At 37.5% G+C, this 17,514-nt stretch overlaps 2 protein-coding genes across 5 annotated transcripts; one reads left to right on the top strand and one right to left on the bottom strand.

Annotated features, from left to right (window-relative positions):
• Positions 1 to 1,693: 1,693 nt before the first annotated feature.
• Positions 1,694 to 7,198, bottom strand: LOC105446728. The gene is made up of 5 exons (XM_030984308.1): positions 6,871 to 7,198; positions 5,641 to 5,783; positions 5,310 to 5,378; positions 4,600 to 4,695; positions 1,694 to 3,799 (listed from the first exon to the last, which is right to left on the bottom strand). Exons 3-5 carry the CDS (start codon positions 5,366 to 5,368, stop codon positions 3,535 to 3,537), a joined length of 420 nt encoding a protein of 139 aa, XP_030840168.1. The 5' UTR covers positions 5,369 to 5,378; positions 5,641 to 5,783; positions 6,871 to 7,198; the 3' UTR covers positions 1,694 to 3,534.
• Positions 7,199 to 8,174: 976 nt separating this feature from the next.
• On the top strand, positions 8,175 to 15,602 carry LOC100890383. Of its 4 annotated transcripts, none has more exons than XM_030984307.1 (3): positions 8,175 to 8,289; positions 11,682 to 11,899; positions 13,231 to 15,602. In XM_030984307.1, exons 2-3 carry the CDS (start codon positions 11,699 to 11,701, stop codon positions 14,263 to 14,265), a joined length of 1,236 nt encoding a protein of 411 aa, XP_030840167.1. In that variant the 5' UTR covers positions 8,175 to 8,289; positions 11,682 to 11,698; the 3' UTR covers positions 14,266 to 15,602. The 4 variants fall into 4 exon arrangements, with proteins under 4 accessions (XP_030840167.1, XP_030840166.1, XP_030840165.1 ...); XM_030984306.1 differs by having other exon boundaries at positions 8,180 to 8,486; XM_030984305.1 differs by having other exon boundaries at positions 8,181 to 8,444.
• Positions 15,603 to 17,514: the final 1,912 nt, after the last annotated feature.

Raw genomic sequence — 17,514 nt, 5'->3', positions numbered from 1 at the left:
ATTTTTTTTTGGCACATATCGCACGACAACCAAATGCCCTAAGATGTTGATACCCACTTTGATAGAAAAATAAGGTTTTACAAAATGGAAAAATACTAGAAGAGAAAAGGTAAGAAAGAGTAAAGACGGATTGAGGACGGTAAACCCCAAACAAGAGACTCCAAAGATCTACCCCAGAATCCTCTCACCGGCACCAGAGTTGCCTAGGCCAATGATGGCCGAGAAGATTGCGCAATGTACCGCGCCGGTCTGGCAGGAAGGTGCCAATTGCGGTGAGGGGTTTTCATGGACCAGTAGATCTGAGATTATATTATCCCAAAAAAAAGAGATGAATATGAATTGACAAATAGTACCAAAAATAGAAGAAAAAAAAAGAAATAAAGTGAAAGGCGTAAATATTCTAAAAAAGAATGAAACGCCGATAATACCAAACAACAACAACAACACAAAATCTAAAAATTTGATAGAAATCAGAAATAACTGGTGGATTTTTTTGTCTTATCATATGTTATAGGTCCAGAGCGACACCTTTAACATATATAACAACATGAAGGTACATGGCTAAAGGGAAAGTGGAGAAATAAAAAGAAATAAATTAAAACAAATATTAAAAATTGTTTATCAGTATACTATAATGAATAACAGTAGTGAATTAATTTAACATCTTACTTGATTCATACTTGTCCATAATGCAGTGTTTTTCAGTATTCTTATTTTGGTACTGCATGCAATTGTAAAGTTAAAAAAAAAAGTGATTGTAACTTCTTGTAAATAAGTTGTGTTCTACGGTGCCTGTGTATTGCATGACCTACGTCAGTACGTGATAACTTGTAAATGTGTAAAGACATAAGATTTTAATATAATTATAGTAATGCTAAAATGAAGATACATAACATATTTTTATGGTGTACATTGAAAGCTTTATTCTGCCATAACTAACAGTTAAATTTACACAACATTATTCAGATGAATACAAATTATACTTGCTGTACTGAAGGCAATATTTAAACGTGATGTTGATTCCAACCATTGCATACAAACAGATCATGTGTATTAAAAAAGGCACATTTTTATTTAGCATCTATCGCTATGATATACTTTATTTGTATACCACCATGTCTTGTTACTTATTAGTTACTGCTTATTTATATACATCTTGTCTTGTGTCTTTCATAAAAACTTGACATTCTCTATAGGCAATGTGTAGATAAGTTTACCAAAGAAAAGTATCTATAACAGTAATGTTTCTACGCGCTTGACAAATATACTATTACCCCGGTCATTTGATTCAGTGCTTGCCCGCACACAATGTTTTGACTAGTACGTGATCGTACAAATTTTGCCGAGAAACTGCCTACTAATTGATATATTTGGTAAATTATTATATCTATTTGGACTTGATAGATATAACGCATGTGTCGCGCACTTGTGCGTAGTCCCATATACATCTTTCTGTGTACAGTGCTTGTAACTTTACCAAGACTGGGCCAATTTTGTTATCATTTCGATGATTCTAGAACCTTGCAGTACACACCAAGACTTATATGCTAGATGATCAACCTTTTCTGATCGATTCCACAACAATCCTTTCACAATGCAGTCGCATGACCATAACTGGTTTTATCTTTTAAGTTTCACATCTTACTTTATATATAAATGCTTTAAAAATTGTCTGAGTGATTCTTTTCCTTAATGTGTACGAGTATACATGTATACATACTCCATATCGATCTCAAATCCTGAATCATATCAGTTTCAGCACAAAATTAAGTATAGTTAGGTACATATATGTCTTTCATCTTCCCTAATGCTCGACTATGAATATCACCTCAAGTGATTAACATCCAACATAAGGTTTTTCAAAAAAATAGCACAGACATTTCAAAACTGGTCATGTCCTATACGCACACAAAAGACAATTCTGCGTTGTGTGTACTGAGTTTCATATGAATCGATCAAACTACTTCCAATAGTTTGCTCACATACTTATTTTACACACTGCACATGCATTGAGTTTTATACTGTTATTATAATGCCTCATCAAAGATACCAAAACTATAAAATTGCTAAAACTTGGAAAGAATATGCTCCACAAGATTATTAAAACAAAATTGTATTCTTTGTGCAAAGCTTGGTTACCATGGAGGTACCTTAACAGACAGACACAACAAATGTGTCTTGCACACCCTCGGGTCAATCGGTATACCAAGTTTTATTACAATTTGCGTACAAATTGGAAAAAATTTGACCCAGTTTTTTACAATAGACCAACAGAAAGACTCGCCTGCCCAACTGTATCCTTATTCCTTTATACACCCTTTCAAACTACAAAGTAGTTACAGGCAGCATATCTCTTGATGGTATAACCTTGAACCGCAATACTTTGGCGTTGAGCTGATTCACGTTCATTGATTCAAATGATGCATGAAACCAACTGTTTTGCTGTCTTGTGATCATTTCTCTTTTTCGCTTGCATTATTTTAGTCACATTGATTGCATTAAACAAAAAATGAAGACTATTTACAATAAGATATTCTACAAATCTTTCTTCTGTCCATGTTGATTTTCAACAGGTTCCGAAGTATAGTCTTTTTCATGATCGACTGTCACCTCAGTTACATGCACAGTCACTAAAACCAAACACATTGTTGACTCATGGTTTGACCTCTTGGCTGTAAATTTTATAATTACTACCGTAACTTCTTCAAGGAATATAGGTTGCCAAATAGATACAAATTGAAATATCCACCATTTCCACATGAGCAAGCACTGATTTTATCAAAAATTATGAATTGTATAAATCACATAGAGCTTTTATACACTGATGTCACAATTTGTCTTTTATATTCCTACATTTCTTCCATTTGTAAACTTGCCAACCTCTTATTGTAATACAATATACAAGTGCCAAGCATGGTGGCTAATCTAGCAACAATAACAATTTATTTCTGGTACATGTATATCATGCGTTATGTGACTTTTTTTTTATACTGATAGATAACCACATCCCCATGATCCCCAGGGACACTCTAGTATCAAGTTTGGTGGTATTTTGTCAAAGGGTCTCTGACATATCAAGAATACATGCTCGTAATGCTAAGCCATGCAATCTTTCACCTCCGGACCACAAAATCATTAGCAACCAAATGACTCCAAAATGTTAAGTTCCAACCAATCCTCAAGCCTAAAAACATGCCACATGGACAAATTAAATCGAGGCGATTAAGAGTCTTGCATGCAATCATGCAACAATGAACCTCATTTGACCTTTGACCTACTTATGTGACCTTCAACTCCAGAATATCATGGAGGCCAATAATGGGCATCTACCAATCAAGTATGGTTACAAACAGATGCAGGGTTGGAAAGTTAGCAACCCTAATTGATTTTTGCAGGTAAGATTTCACATTAGACTTCATTCAAATTTGTGTAGTCACGGAGGATGGACGGAAGGACGCCATTTGGATCCCTTAGTCTCTGCTCGAAAAAAAGCAGTTCTCAAGTCAGACAATCCCAAATGTTCACTACAGAGGATTACATGGATTTCTCTAATCGGCCTAGTCTCCTGGCTAGGATCACATCAACTTGTGGTGGAGGAAATGGTGCAAGCCGGGGCCTTGTGTGTCTAGGGTCATCAGGGAGCAGAACAGCCTTCGAGAACAGTGGTCCTTGGTCCTGTTCTCTGCGTTCCAGTATCGCACCGATGAGTCCTTGTACATACATGTAGGGGTAGGTCTTGGGGACCTTCTCCTTCCGGGCCACGTAGTTGTTGGCACGCTTTGACCATACTGCAACATATCTGTATCATAAAATAAAAGAACATGCAAAATGTAACAAGTTGCATTATATGCACACTCATTCTTGTCAATTGGAAATGATTCATATCTCTTGAAGATAAACTTGAGTTCTGGTAAAAAAAGAAAATGAATTCTCACAGAATCTAACGAAACTTACACTGAATGTTCAAGATTACAAATAAATGTCATGTGCCAAACAATTTTGGAAGAAAATGTATACTGGCTGAGCAATGAGCATAGAAAGATAAGGAAATCAGGGTAGTACTAGCCCCGACAGGCCGACACCATGTGTGTTGTCCCATATACATCTTTCTGTGTAAGTGATTGTTACTTTACCAAAACTCTGCCAAATTTATGATGATTTTGATGACTCCAGAACCTTGCATTACACACCAAGTATATTATTACACTGAATCCAAGTCCGCATTTAGGGTCCAAAATCAGCAGCATGATTGACAAACCATCAGCTTACAGTCCGTCATCTACATAATTTAGATGTGCGTCGTGTACAGGGACAACTTCTTTAGATGACGTCATATTTTGGCGATTTAAAAGGGGCGTTCCCAGGAAGGACAATTAGATATTTAATAATTTCCCCAAAATTGATAAATTTCATGGGAAAGAACTGCCAATTCGGATTGCCCTGTCCAACTACACAGGGAAAACAAAAAATCATGTTTTTTTTTTTTACTCCACCCACTTTGGATTGCCTTGTCCATCTAAAAAAAAATGTACAAATAAAAATAGGAAAAACAAGAAAGAAAAGAAAACCTTTTTTTCTTTCTTTCTAATTTCCACTCACTTTGTATTGCCTTGTTCATCAATCTGGTCGGGCCTGTCCTTGTGTGCCATGTAGTCGATGACCGCAAGCAAATTCCTTGCCCGGTTTGCTGGGTAGCTGGATGGATAAGACAAACAATTGGTATTACCACTACCATGATGAACGAATAGTAAATGCTTTAGACAAATCTCAGACTCATTGGCCCGTAGTCACAAAGGAGGTTTGTACAAACCATGGTTTGACGATGGTTTACATCTATGGAATGCTGCTCGCATACCGAAAATTGTAAATTAACATTGTTAACAAGTATGGAGTTTACATTCCTTCTCCATCAGTTTACAAATGGCATTCCATAGATGTAAACCTTGGCCAAACCATGGTTTGTACAAACCTCCTTTGTGAATACGAGCCATTCACTTCAGTTCTGGATTTGTGTTGTAAATTATCGACTCTTAATTAAAGGTAGTTACATTTCCCTGCTACAACCACTCCAACTTGACTTAACATCAGGTACCGACACAAGTACGATACAAAGTCTGCTGTTTCAAGACTCTGCATGCATCCAAAAGTGATTTCAGCATTTATATAGATGTCATTCATAATTTCTCATTAACTTTGCTATTTGCTTCAAAATATGATATTGTAACTGTAACCGTACTGTAATGATATGTTTCAACTTTTCCACAGACAATCTTACTTCAAACATACAAAATGATACTAAAAATACTTACTCAAAGGAATACCGCTTGGAAGCATACATCAGTATATGGTTGTGGAAACACTCGAGCATGCTGGTGTGCCTAAGGAATTATGAAAACAAAATAAAAACTGATATAAATGATAGGGCATTTCATTATTTTCATACCACAAAATCAATATTGAAAATCCCATGTCATACACATGAGCAAATAAGATGCATTATCTTGACCTGCTGATATGTCCCAATTTTATAGGTCATAACCGAAAAAGAGCTCAATCTTGCAAACATGTACGTAATGAACGCATTCTCATTAAATTCCTCTCAATTTACAGAGCCTTTCGTACATGTATACAGAATCCTACCTGAAGCGAGCAAATCAGCAGAGTAGGCCAAGTTCTCCATGAATTTGCGGTCAAAGGTGACTTGTACTATTCACCTGCTAATTCCCCTACTGCTGCTTGGAATTTCTTCGCTGGGGATGGATTGTGTTGTCGGTTCTTCATATCTGTAAAAAGTGAAGAAATGAAAGTCATTCACAAAGTAAAAAACATTCAGATTTTAAATCACCAAAAGAAATTATTTTGAAGATGGCATTCTCTAATAATTATCACAGCTAGCCAGATTTGGAATTTGCATGACTAATAACTGATGCATTGGTTCTCTGTCATGTATGTGAAGTTGAGACACTCTTTGGTAGAGATAAATATAGATGAGACAGTCACATCTCAAGCAAGCTATAGTATAACCTTGTCGACTTTTAAAAAGAGCAGGATGTTTACCCGGTTGACTAGCCCTGCACGTCATCATTACAAAGAAAACTGCAGTTGTAACGAGGGACATTAAAGGTAGGGTCTATTACAAAGTTTTGGGAAATTTTGAAAATTGGGTGGATAGTGATTCTTTACAATTTTGATATATTTGGATGCCCCTGTGGAAGTATTATAAGCACTAGAAAATTTAGCTCCTAAAACACTTCTGCTTTCGAAAAAAATTGAATATAAAAATTTACCGGTGCTCCCGGTAAATTTTGATAAATTTAAAATAGCGCCTACGGTCGTACAACGGTAGCTGCTACCATAAAAATCCTGGAATATGTAGTTGTGATATATAATTTCAAAAAGGTAATAGCCAATCGGTCAATTGTAGCTTGTTGTATAGCTGAATTAATATATTGACCTTGAGAGAGAGTTATAGTATACCCCATAAAGAGATTATTATTTACAATTTCATCACTTTAGACTCGATTTCAACGCGACAACGTTCACTGAATATTGTAGGATCGCATATGCTTCCAATATTTTCATTTGAACCAAATTCATCCGGAGGTCTAGAAGTCTAGAGGAGCCAGACGTAGTCTCAGTGGAACAACCGACGATATAGAGACTGAAGCTTTCGGTCTACTGTAGACCTAGAATCTAGGCTAGACTATCAATATCATATGATTCATGAAATCTGAATTAAAAATCCAAGGCAAGAGATAACAAAACGTAATTTCTTAAATTTGCCGATTCCATGCATCTAGTCTCTAGACTAGATCAAATTAAAACGGTAGGCCTACCCAATGCAGTGGGGCGTATATCATTTCAACTTACCTCTCAGTGAGCTGGCATAGCCATAGGGTCTATTGCATCCTCTAGACTCGGCAACGAGAAGGCCGCCTGCAGCTCGCGAAGTTTCTCCGCCGTACCCTGGCCCTGGCCTTGTTCACAGCCACTCCCGCGCCTCCTCTGGGCCGGATGGTCGAGCTGCCATTGCTTGTTTCTCTCCTTCCTCTTAGTCTTACCGTCTTACTTAGTCTTATTCTGATTTAGCGTAGCCTTAGCCTTGTCCTTAGGCTTAGCACTAGCTGAGTCCGAGTCGGCCATCGTCCGTGACCTCGAGCTCCTTTTCCAATCTCGATCTCGTTAGCGTATTTCAATCAAAGCTTGGCTGTAGCTGTCTAGCTTTCGATCGGCGCCGGTGATAATCTGATCTGAGCTGTGTGTGTTATACTTTACGTGAAAGCAGCGTATTGGAATACACCAGTTTACAGTTGTGTGCGCCATTTTAAACAAAGCCAATGACCTAGAGGTCATGTATTTATGCGTAAATTAAGATTGCGCCCATGCAAATTATGATGATATCAATGCCTGCGCGCTGCGTTGTGCGCGCATATCATCATTTGCATGGGCGCAATCTTAATTTACGCATAAATACCAGAGGTCAGAGGTTATTGGCCCCAATTTTGGGGCCAATAACCTCTGACCTCTGTCTGCTCATGCGCACTGATACAACTGTAAACTGGTGTATTGATCAGCTGTACTGTATTACTAGCGCGCGGTCGGATACCCGCCTGCTAGCTACCTGTACTGTACGTACCAACAAACTCAAACACTCGTTGTAAATACGCTGGTTGTTAAATGACATAGAGGGAGCTAAACACGTAAATTCAAAAAATAAACCGTCGAAAGTCAAAAGTGATGTCCGGACGTCAAACACTTTTATATAATGTTTTGAAAGCAAATTGCACAACAATTAGAGCATTTGATTTGGAATTATTATCATCTCCCATGTTTTTTTCGATGATCTTTCATATGGTACTGAAATAAACCAAATCTGTTTTGGAGGGGCACTTTGGAAATTACCAATACTCAACTACTCAGGCGAAAAAGGGGGTTCTGCGGCACTCCTGGCACCCCTGGCTCCCAATTCTATAAGCTATGTATAACGCATATGCTTGATAAGATCTTATTTTGCCTCATGAGTAAGTAATTTCATGTATTATGGCATTGTAACCCCCTCCCCCTCCACCCCACCCCCAATATAATTAAGCCCGCCCATGCTTCTCCTATAGATCCACGCAACGTCGTTCAAAGCGTACAGGACACAATGATATACAATACAGTACAGGTATTAGTGAATTAACCAGTGAACCAATACAGCTCGAGAATAGAGGTCCGATCCGGAACAGTCTTGAACCAGGAACGGGCACAAGGGGAAAACCCACCGACGTACGTACAGGAATAAAACAGGGACGTCACATTGACCCGAGTACAAGATCAAATTCTATTCGATTTGAATGTCAGTTGGATAACGAGACTGCGGTGCATATTTTCATTTACAATTAATATATTCAGTTGAGGATTCTGACGCGGATTGTAATTGCAACAGGAATACTATAGTGCAGGTAGGTTACTTTACGATCGTGCGACTATATTAGCTTCATGAGGTATGCATTACAGGTGACACTGACATATTAACCTTGCATTTATGAAGAGGCAATAGTTCATTGGCTTTATGTAGCAGCCTACTTGAATATAGACTTACATAAGTGTGTATAGTATACTGTAAGTCAGTAACTGCATATCATACACACTTATCATACACTCATCGATCGAAAGTGAAACACTGATAGAGTGAGTGTGTTATTGTATCTATGTAAAATATGGGTGCGTAAGGTGTGTGGGTGTGCGTGTGTGTGCGAGAGTGTGATGAATGATGATGACTTTTCGCTCAATTAAGTAAGAATTGACTACTTGTCAGTCGCTGGTCGATAATTAAGTCACCTGCAGGCTGCCTCAGGTGGTAATGAAATTCAATATAACATGTATAATGTAATACACTAAGTGGCAACCACTATCGCGGAACCCTTTTGAAGTCTGAGTTAATTACGGTAGATGCTCATGAGTTCTCTTGTTCGTTTTACGTCAGTTTGGGAGAAAGTCAGAATATGAATGTCTCCTGAAAAATCTGCTCTTCAAATGCCCTCATATTCAAAATAAAACAAGAAATATCAGTAGTGTTTGGACTTGACAATCACGCCACAGGTGTATGTAGTCCAATACTACCGATTTCTGTATGCTTTTCATCTACATGTAGTATAAATAAGTCTCTTATCAATTTGATGATTCCAAAACCTCACATTATAAGCCAATTCCTATATCTACTACAAAATCAACTTGTCAAAGTTGCATCCAGACAATTTCTGACAACCGTGTTGCATGACCAGAACTGATCTATATTAAAGTCACAATCAATTCTCTCTAGTTCCATTTTCTATGGAACAAGTTATACGTTAGAGCTCATTATAAGATTATCGTCGCTAGCAGTATCGTTCACCTTCTACATAATTACTTCATACGTTCCGTGGTAGGGCAAAGAGCTATCCTAATTTCGGGTATTCAAGAGCAGAAGCCAGGTCATCAAGGGTGGTTGACTTTGGATAATAGTTTGAGAGAAAACGAGGCCATATAATTACGAATTAAGCGGATTAATTCACTTATGTATACGTTGTTTGGGTAATGTAGTAAAGTGTGTATAAAGCAGGAACTGATTTCACTGTAAGCCCCCCCCCCCCAACCTTCCTCATTCTCTCAGTATTTATATTCAATTTAGTTCACTTTGGTTCCGTTTGTTTCATATTTCACGCTATACATTGTCAGTTTTGTTAACAAGAATTAAACTGATAATATCTACAGACTTGGGATATCGTGTCATGGACTTTTTTCCTTTTTTTTCTTTTCGTTTACCTCGACAGATCCATATCTTACCTTCTGAATCCCCCTTTCCCTCCAAAACACATCTTCAGACCAGGCATGTACCCCCCCCCCCCCCCCGCCCCTTCTGAACCCCTCCCTCTCTGTAACTCCTGTATATACAGTGTAAGGCCATATTTTCTATTCCTTCTTTCCGCAGCAAATCCCCCAAACTCATCTGCTTAATCCCCGGCTCACAGTTTCCTGTTCACGACAGGCCGACTTAGCGCATCCTGATTACTCATAATTAGTCATTACTAATTTTCAGCTATTAGTACAAGAGGGAAACGTAGCGCGAAAGTTATTGAGAATCGAAAGTGGAGGGATATTGAATAACGCAGACACGAGTAATTACTATTAAACAAAACAAGTACTGCAAGGGGTGCATCGAATAGATAATGTTATATTGCTTTGTACATGCTAGCTTTCGTTCAAATATTACTTTCACCCCTTGATAATTGATGTATGGAGAGGTCTTTTCCTTCGCGTCCATTTTCTTTGAAGTGCTTGAAGTCTAATCTGTAAAATATCCATTTAGAAAAACTTGAATTAATTTTTATTATATGCAGACGAGTTCATAAATGGCAACAATGGCCAAAATGTGTCGCCATTGTTGGTATATTCTCGAGCTTCACTCGTCCATATTTACTTACAAATAACTTACAAATATTTTGTAGCTTCGTGTGTTCCCTTTAAGAGTATGCCTACCATTGCTAATATAATATAATTCATTTATTGGAGCTCGCTTATTAGCTGAGGAGTTCTGTACACCATAAATATTCAGGCAAACAATAACTCCACTGCAGTGTAATATTAAATTCATGTATATATTGTACTTTGTACCTTGGACCAGGGCGTTGTAAAGTAATTCACAACTCCCTGCTTGTACGTTGTGCATTTGTTGATCGCCTTGAGAGCGTTACTGGGAACTATAATCTGCCAAAAGGTGAACGAGAGTGGGTGTCCTATTGATTCTTATTTAGTTACGTCTATATGCTTCAATTTTCATTCAGTTTACGTGTTGAATGGAAACCTTGAACTTCTTGCCCTTGGTTTGTGTAGTAGCGATAAAGTGCTCTGGGACCTGGGTAACTTCCGGCCGATTAATCAAGACTGGACAAGGGTTTCATTGGAGCATTAAATGTTTGTCGTGGACGGGGTATATACTTCACTGCATTCAACGTACTTTTTGGGTACAAACAGCATGCTGAATCGCTTATTAGCTCCTTTTTATCAATATAGTGTGGAAGGAAAATATCACTGTGATTGAAGTATTCTTGATATACTATATAACATTCGGATAAGAAAGTCAGTTATCCTTCGGGGTATTAAATCGCTTTATACAGATCTTGCTACCCATCATTGGACTTATAGAATGTTTTAATTGTTTAAATTGGCCCCCTCGTTGGCGAATTCTAGGTGAAGACTTGTGGGGGGGGGGGTCTTCAGATTTACTGTTGTTATTACACTATAAGTGTGTGTATTATAATTATCATTTTGATTTTTTTTTTCTTCTCGGAATTGTTGATAGCTGATGTTAGTTAATTGTCAATAGGGATAGTAGTAGTGGCGGTTGTGGTGGTGGTGGAAGTGATGGTAGGTGTGGTGGAAGTACAAATAGTATATGTAGTAGATTAGAGTAAAACTGATAGAATTACAAGTTGCAATACGATCGGTTGAAAGTTGTCAATTAACAGATGGACACGTGAAAATGCTACATCTGTTTACGTTGGCATATCAACATTCATTTTGCCTTAATGAATTATTGAAGGGCCTACGATTTGTTTTAAATAAAAGACTTTAAACAAAAATGGCTGATATCTGTCGAGCGAAATTATCCAAAACGAATTCAAATATTCAACATTACATATATCATATCTATTTTATAGGTACAGTAGCTGACGAGATGGATGGATCTAAACTACAAGGTCTGTTATGTCCTATGTGTTTTGACATCCTCACAACAGCGACAACTCTTAAATGTGGGCATTTTTTCTGTAACAGCTGTATAGATGCGAACAGCGAGCAGAAGGATGATGGCGGACCTGTATGCCTTTTATGCAGAGAAGAGAACCTCACATCAGGGTCAACGGGGAGTGGACAAATGGTACGTTTGCTCTTAATTAGTAATAGACCTGGGGTGTTTCATAAAGATCCTAAGTTGAACTTATCTCTAAGTTGGACAATTATTGAAAGCCGTTAGCATCTTTGAAAATGTTTTGTAAAAGTTATTTTAAAACGAAGGCATAAAATGTTGATTCAAATCATTCATATTTGTTATTATCAAGGAGATTTCATGTTCTTGATGTCGAATTTATGAAAAGTCTAAAATACTTGAATTTTGGCTTCTGAATATATTTCATTTTGATGGCTCTCCATAATTTTTAAGTCCAACTTAGAGTTAAGTTCGACTTAGGATCTTAGTGAAACACCCCGGTTTCCTAACATTTCACACTCATGGATGTTTCTTTACTGGAGACCTAGTAACGAGTCATTCCATTAACCTGTTATTAATAAATGAACTACAATACTTGGAATCTAGTCTGCATACAATACTTGTTGCCATGTCAGGCAAGCATCGGGCAAGCTTTCGGGTTGTCAAGAAGAACCTTTGTTTTAATAAAGTAAGCATAACATTTGAATAATTTGTTAACCGGTTTATTTTGGAGCGTTCCTCTTCGGTAAATGCTTAATTTGATACATTAAATAAGAAAATGGTATATCCAGGGAGGACCTACTTCCATCCTCTTGCTCTCATCCAAGCTCAGTCAGTACGTCTGTTTGGAGCCAGAAGGGCATTGTAGGGCAAGTCCGGTCCATTTAAAAGTTGAATTGAATTAAGTAGAGACAAAATAAACGAACAAAATAGCGAGAGAGAGAGAGTTTCATCAAAATGGGATAAAAAATAAGAAAGGTATTAAAATTTGAAAGTTTTGAATAATTATAATGAAACATTTCTATATATCACATAGGCTGTACGAAAGTTACCGAGTTGACTGTGATGTCATCCCCTCACTTTTCTCTATCCTTTAATAACTTAATAAATGTTCTGTTCTGGGAATGTAAAACATGGTTTGAATCCTCATTAAATATATGTACAAAATCACAATTACTGTTACTGTCTTATTGTAATATAAAGGGAACATGTTATACAGGTGAGAGGTTTGTTCTGATGACAAAGTTACTTAGAGTCCGCCGAAGCCAGAGAAACAAAATTATAATTCCTTCAGGATAATGTTATTAACGAAAATGCAGCATACACTTGGACAACTAAATAATAGTACAATGTATTGATTAATATAGATACATTTTATACAAGTCATAACAATAGCTTGTTACTAATTTGTCTTAGTATCTCTCTATTCTAAAAATGAAGCAATTCCTTTTTTTTTTCAATTGCAATTCCAAGTGCATAATTTCTTCATCAATCAATTGCAGAAATCAAGCGAGAAAGAGTCTGCGGCAGGACAGAGCGGCGCAGATGATCTTCTAGGAATGGATAACCTTAACCTGGGGAAGGAGGCAGCAACAAGTGCAGATAAACAAAACGCAAAGGCCTCTGCAGCTGATGGTGTGAAGAAGACAGGAGACCAACCGGAAGCAGCTAGTTCGAAATCCGCTATTCCTGGAGATGTCGGAGACAATGCTGCAAAGGTCGTCACGGTTGTCCAAATACCACGTCGATCGTGTAACGTGAATGGAATGGCAGCTCAGTCCAAGGATTCCGTGGTGGTAGGATTCGGGTGGGATGGGAAAGGGTCCGACTGCTTTTCGGTGTCCGGTGATAAAACCCAACACTTAAAGGCTGCAGTGGGTAACGTCTGTGACATTACGTTTCTCTCTGATGGTAAATCGGTTGTGTCTCTCGGTAATAATACAGGACGTGTGTACGACTTGGACGGTACACAAACAGACACGAAATACACGTTTATCCAGGGGTTGGGACATGCGTGCTTATGCACTGACCAGCAAGATAACGTCTATGTCGTCAACGGGAATCCTTCGATCTACATCTTCAAAGGCAACACCAAGGATCCACATACCGTTGTCCCAACCGGGGAGATCCTACCGTTACAGGTCTGTGTCACCAAGACCGGCGTGATGATCACATCCACCTGTAACTTTACACGCGGCCGGATCACGGTCTACGACAAGACAGGTAGTGCTGGTAGCTCCATTGTTGCAGCAGGTTCCGACAACGACGAGGACAATGAAGATGGCGAATGCCTCTACGCTGCAGTGGACGACCAGGATAGGGTGTTGATAGCGAGGGTAAGGCGTTGGTCCAGTGTGGTTTCGCTGACCAGGTACTCTCTTGAGGGTACGAAGCTCGTTGAGGAAGTGGCCTTTGGCGATGTCACCATCCCACATCAGATTGATATGGCTTGTTGGTGTTATATCGTCACTGTAACACCCAAGATGGTTGTCTTTGCCAACGATTGCTTCTTGTCTTTCATAGAGCTTCCAGAGTAGGCTTTAATGTCTTTCACCCTCGCCCACAGTTGGAAAGTTTTTCAGTGGTCGAGCCATCTTTAAAATGGAATTTATTACAAGCAGGGCCCTTGAAAGAGAGGGCTCGACCAATATCCCGATTAGATTGCCGCCAAAAACGGATTATTTTCCAATGTGCATTTTATACCTTCTTATACCACCGATTACATGAATAATACTGTAACAGTCAGTCTTTCATTTTTGTAGTCTCTAACCATTATTTGTTATTATAAAAACATAATCGATGTTTCTTCCAATGTTGTACATGTATCTTATGATGGAAATCACTTGACATTTATATTGATCTGATCAAAATGCAAACAAGTATTACAAATCAGATATCTGCATCTAATGGACAGGTTTTTATGACTCACATTTCTTTGAATTGGGCTACCAAATCAACATTCTATGTAAGTGATTAAATGTTTGTGTGATGTGAAAAATGGTAATTAAAGAAATTAAAGACGTGTGTTTTAGCAACAGAGGATTATAGTCTTTATAATCATATTACTTTTGATACAAATTCTCTTCGAAAGGACAAATTTCACTTCAACATTGCACTGTTCTTTCAGCACATAGAACAGTCAGTACATATTAATATTTGCATTTTAAAAATATCCTTTATATTGTCCACATCTCTTACATCACGGACTTTTAACTTGTTTTTAACTGGAATAACCCATTGAGAATCTGGTGCATGACACATCTGACACGTCAACAAAATAATTGCCTTTGGCATCGAAACTGTCACAGGTAATTACTGACATTGGCGTGTTAAGAGGCCAATTTTCTAATAAGGTTATTTTTAATCTTCATTTACATTATGATCTTGATGCTGTCTAGTCTGTGCTCATTATCGTTAAACGATAATCCAAGAAACTTACATGTGTTCTGGATTCAGTTCTAGGTTGTACTTCGTAAACCATAGTAACCTTAAGAGGTCTGTCAGTATGCATCATAATAAGCTAAAAAAACAACACGCAGTTTCTTCTTTTACAACTCCGGTTTTCGTCTATAGTTTTGTTTATTTCAACCTTCTATGTTATGTCTTTCAAGTTTATTTATTTGCATGCACGTCTGTAATATATACAATATACTACTTTCAGAGACCATTAGAAAGTATAATTTAATGATAATGAAGATGGACGATTGTGTGAAATTATATAATTACGTTCGTAGGACATGTCGTTCAATTCCATGTATATACATGTATATCCTTCGATATGTGAACATACAATGTAAATACACATGTTTATTATGAATCACGTATATAGTACATTATTTGAATAGGACGAATTAAATAAATCACACTGAACTAACAAGATGTACGCGTTCGTAGTGTTACCATTCTTTGTCAGCATGATCACGTAAAACATCACTGTTTTATATTTTATAAATTTTGGTGAGATTTTCGTTTGAGATAAATGACTAGATAAGTTTTTTTAAACAAATCTAGTCCAGCCTCCACACTGCTTTCAGTCTGACGTCACAATGCCTGAACGCCGTCACATTTAGAAGTCTTCATTAAAGGCATGCGCAGACAGAGATACTGTCAGTCAATTCCACTCCTGACACTATTTTTGAAGATTCTGTCATTTCCAGGGGCGTGTTTCACAAAGATCCTGAGTTAAACTTATCTCTAAGTTGGACTTATCAATTATGGAAAGCCGTTAGCATCTATGAAAATATTTTGTAAAAGTCATTTTAAAAGGGATAATATGTTGAGTCAAATCATTCATATCTTGTATTATCAAGGAGATTTCATGTTCTTGATGTGGAATTTATAAAAAGTCTAAAATACTTGAATTTTCGCTTTGGAATATATTTTATTTTAAGACTACAAAAGGCAGTCCATAATGTTTGAGCCCAACTTAGAGTTAAGTTCGACCTAGGATCTTTGTAAAACACCCCAGGTGCCTTTGGTGTCTAAATTGGCCACCGGGGCACACGTGGGGTTGGGTGAGCGCACTAACTTTGTTATATTCAAAGTCTAAAGGAATCCACAATTTTCGATTATTTTTAATACACGAGTACATACCTCCCAAAACATGTATACATATATCGAAATAGGTAACAAAGTTATCAGTAAAAATGCATCAATTATGCAAATGATCATTATGTCATTTCAAAATGAGAAGCAAAATACCAATTATTGAAATTTCCTCAAATATACGAATGATCAATATACAATTACAAAAGGAGAAAGAAATACACAGTTAGAGATGGACCAGATTTAATGTGCCGGGATGGGCGAGGGCATGTTCCTCATATTGGGTCCGTCAGTGAACCATACGATATATTGAGACTCAATTATGTCAAATGCAATGAACAATAATGCACGCTGCCATTTACAAGATAATTGTTGGACGAATGCAGAAGTAAAAAACGACTCTATACGACGATTAAGAAAAAGAACAATTATTATTGCTCATGAAACAATATACAGATAAGTAGGACAGACACTGTCATACGAAACTCTATTCACTGCTATAATAGCAGTGATAGATTGTAACCGCATAATGTCATCAAAACCATCCAATAACCATTTGGTAAATTTTGTTGTTGCTATAAGCTCACAATTTAACTGATCTTCTTCTCGTTGTCCACTTCCATCTAACCGCTCTCTCGGCTTCGTAAAAGATACGTCTTTCGATGTTTGTAATGCATCTCAAGCATGTCTAAATCTCATTTGCCGCATTGTTTGACCGCTGATTTGAGCAGTCAGCTTCCTAAATCAGTCTGGATGCCCGATTTCACGATGAGAAAAGGCTTCGATGGTAGATACAATATCTATATTATAGTCTTCAATATGAAATATGGTCAAACGAGAGGAAGCGGTAAGAAAATCAAGGTGCCTTGTCAATATAGAAGTCTCCGATATCACTTCTTGAAAACAGATTTCCATATAACGTGATACAAAGCAAAACATATCACTATAACAAAATAAGCACGAGTTTTATTATTTCTGTGAAATATAATTTCCCTGACACGCATTAGTTATCCATTTTGTTTTGAAGTTTTCAAAAAAGCTCAAGAGATATTCACTCTCAGTCCTTTTAACAAAGTGATAACATTAATGACTGTGTATTTTTTTCCGTTTCATATGGTTAAGCAAAACGCTAATAGTAAAATCGTATCTGTCAGGTTTGGATCCTTTGATTGATGGTGTGTATGTAGAGGTGTCGTGGACGAGTGGATATGTCACTGGACTGTGGATCACAAGGTTCGCGG

This window comes from Strongylocentrotus purpuratus, unplaced genomic scaffold (assembly GCF_000002235.5).
Source record: "Strongylocentrotus purpuratus isolate Spur 01 unplaced genomic scaffold, Spur_5.0 spur5_scaffold_14, whole genome shotgun sequence".
NCBI classification, from domain to species: domain Eukaryota; kingdom Metazoa; phylum Echinodermata; class Echinoidea; order Camarodonta; family Strongylocentrotidae; genus Strongylocentrotus; species Strongylocentrotus purpuratus.
Note: the sequence above shows the minus strand (reverse complement) of the source record. Positions and strands in the feature narration are given on the sequence as shown.

Coding starts and splice junctions, on each gene's coding strand:
- LOC100890383 (XM_030984304.1), top strand. CDS start 10,934: ATGTTTGTCGTGGACGGGGTATATACTTCACTGCATTCAACGTACTTT. Junction 10,986..11,681: donor GCATTCAACGTACTTTTTGG/GTACAAACAGCA, acceptor TCTATTTTATAG/GTACAGTAGCTGACGAGATG. Junction 11,900..13,230: donor CAACGGGGAGTGGACAAATG/GTACGTTTGCTC, acceptor AATCAATTGCAG/AAATCAAGCGAGAAAGAGTC.
- LOC105446728 (XM_030984308.1), bottom strand. CDS start 5,368: ATGCTCGAGTGTTTCCACAACCATATACTGATGTATGCTTCCAAGCGG. Junction 4,696..5,309: donor TCCAAGCGGTATTCCTTTGA/GTAAGTATTTTT, acceptor TTATCCATCCAG/CTACCCAGCAAACCGGGCAA. Junction 3,800..4,599: donor GATGAACAAGGCAATACAAA/GTGAGTGGAAAT, acceptor TTTATGATACAG/ATATGTTGCAGTATGGTCAA.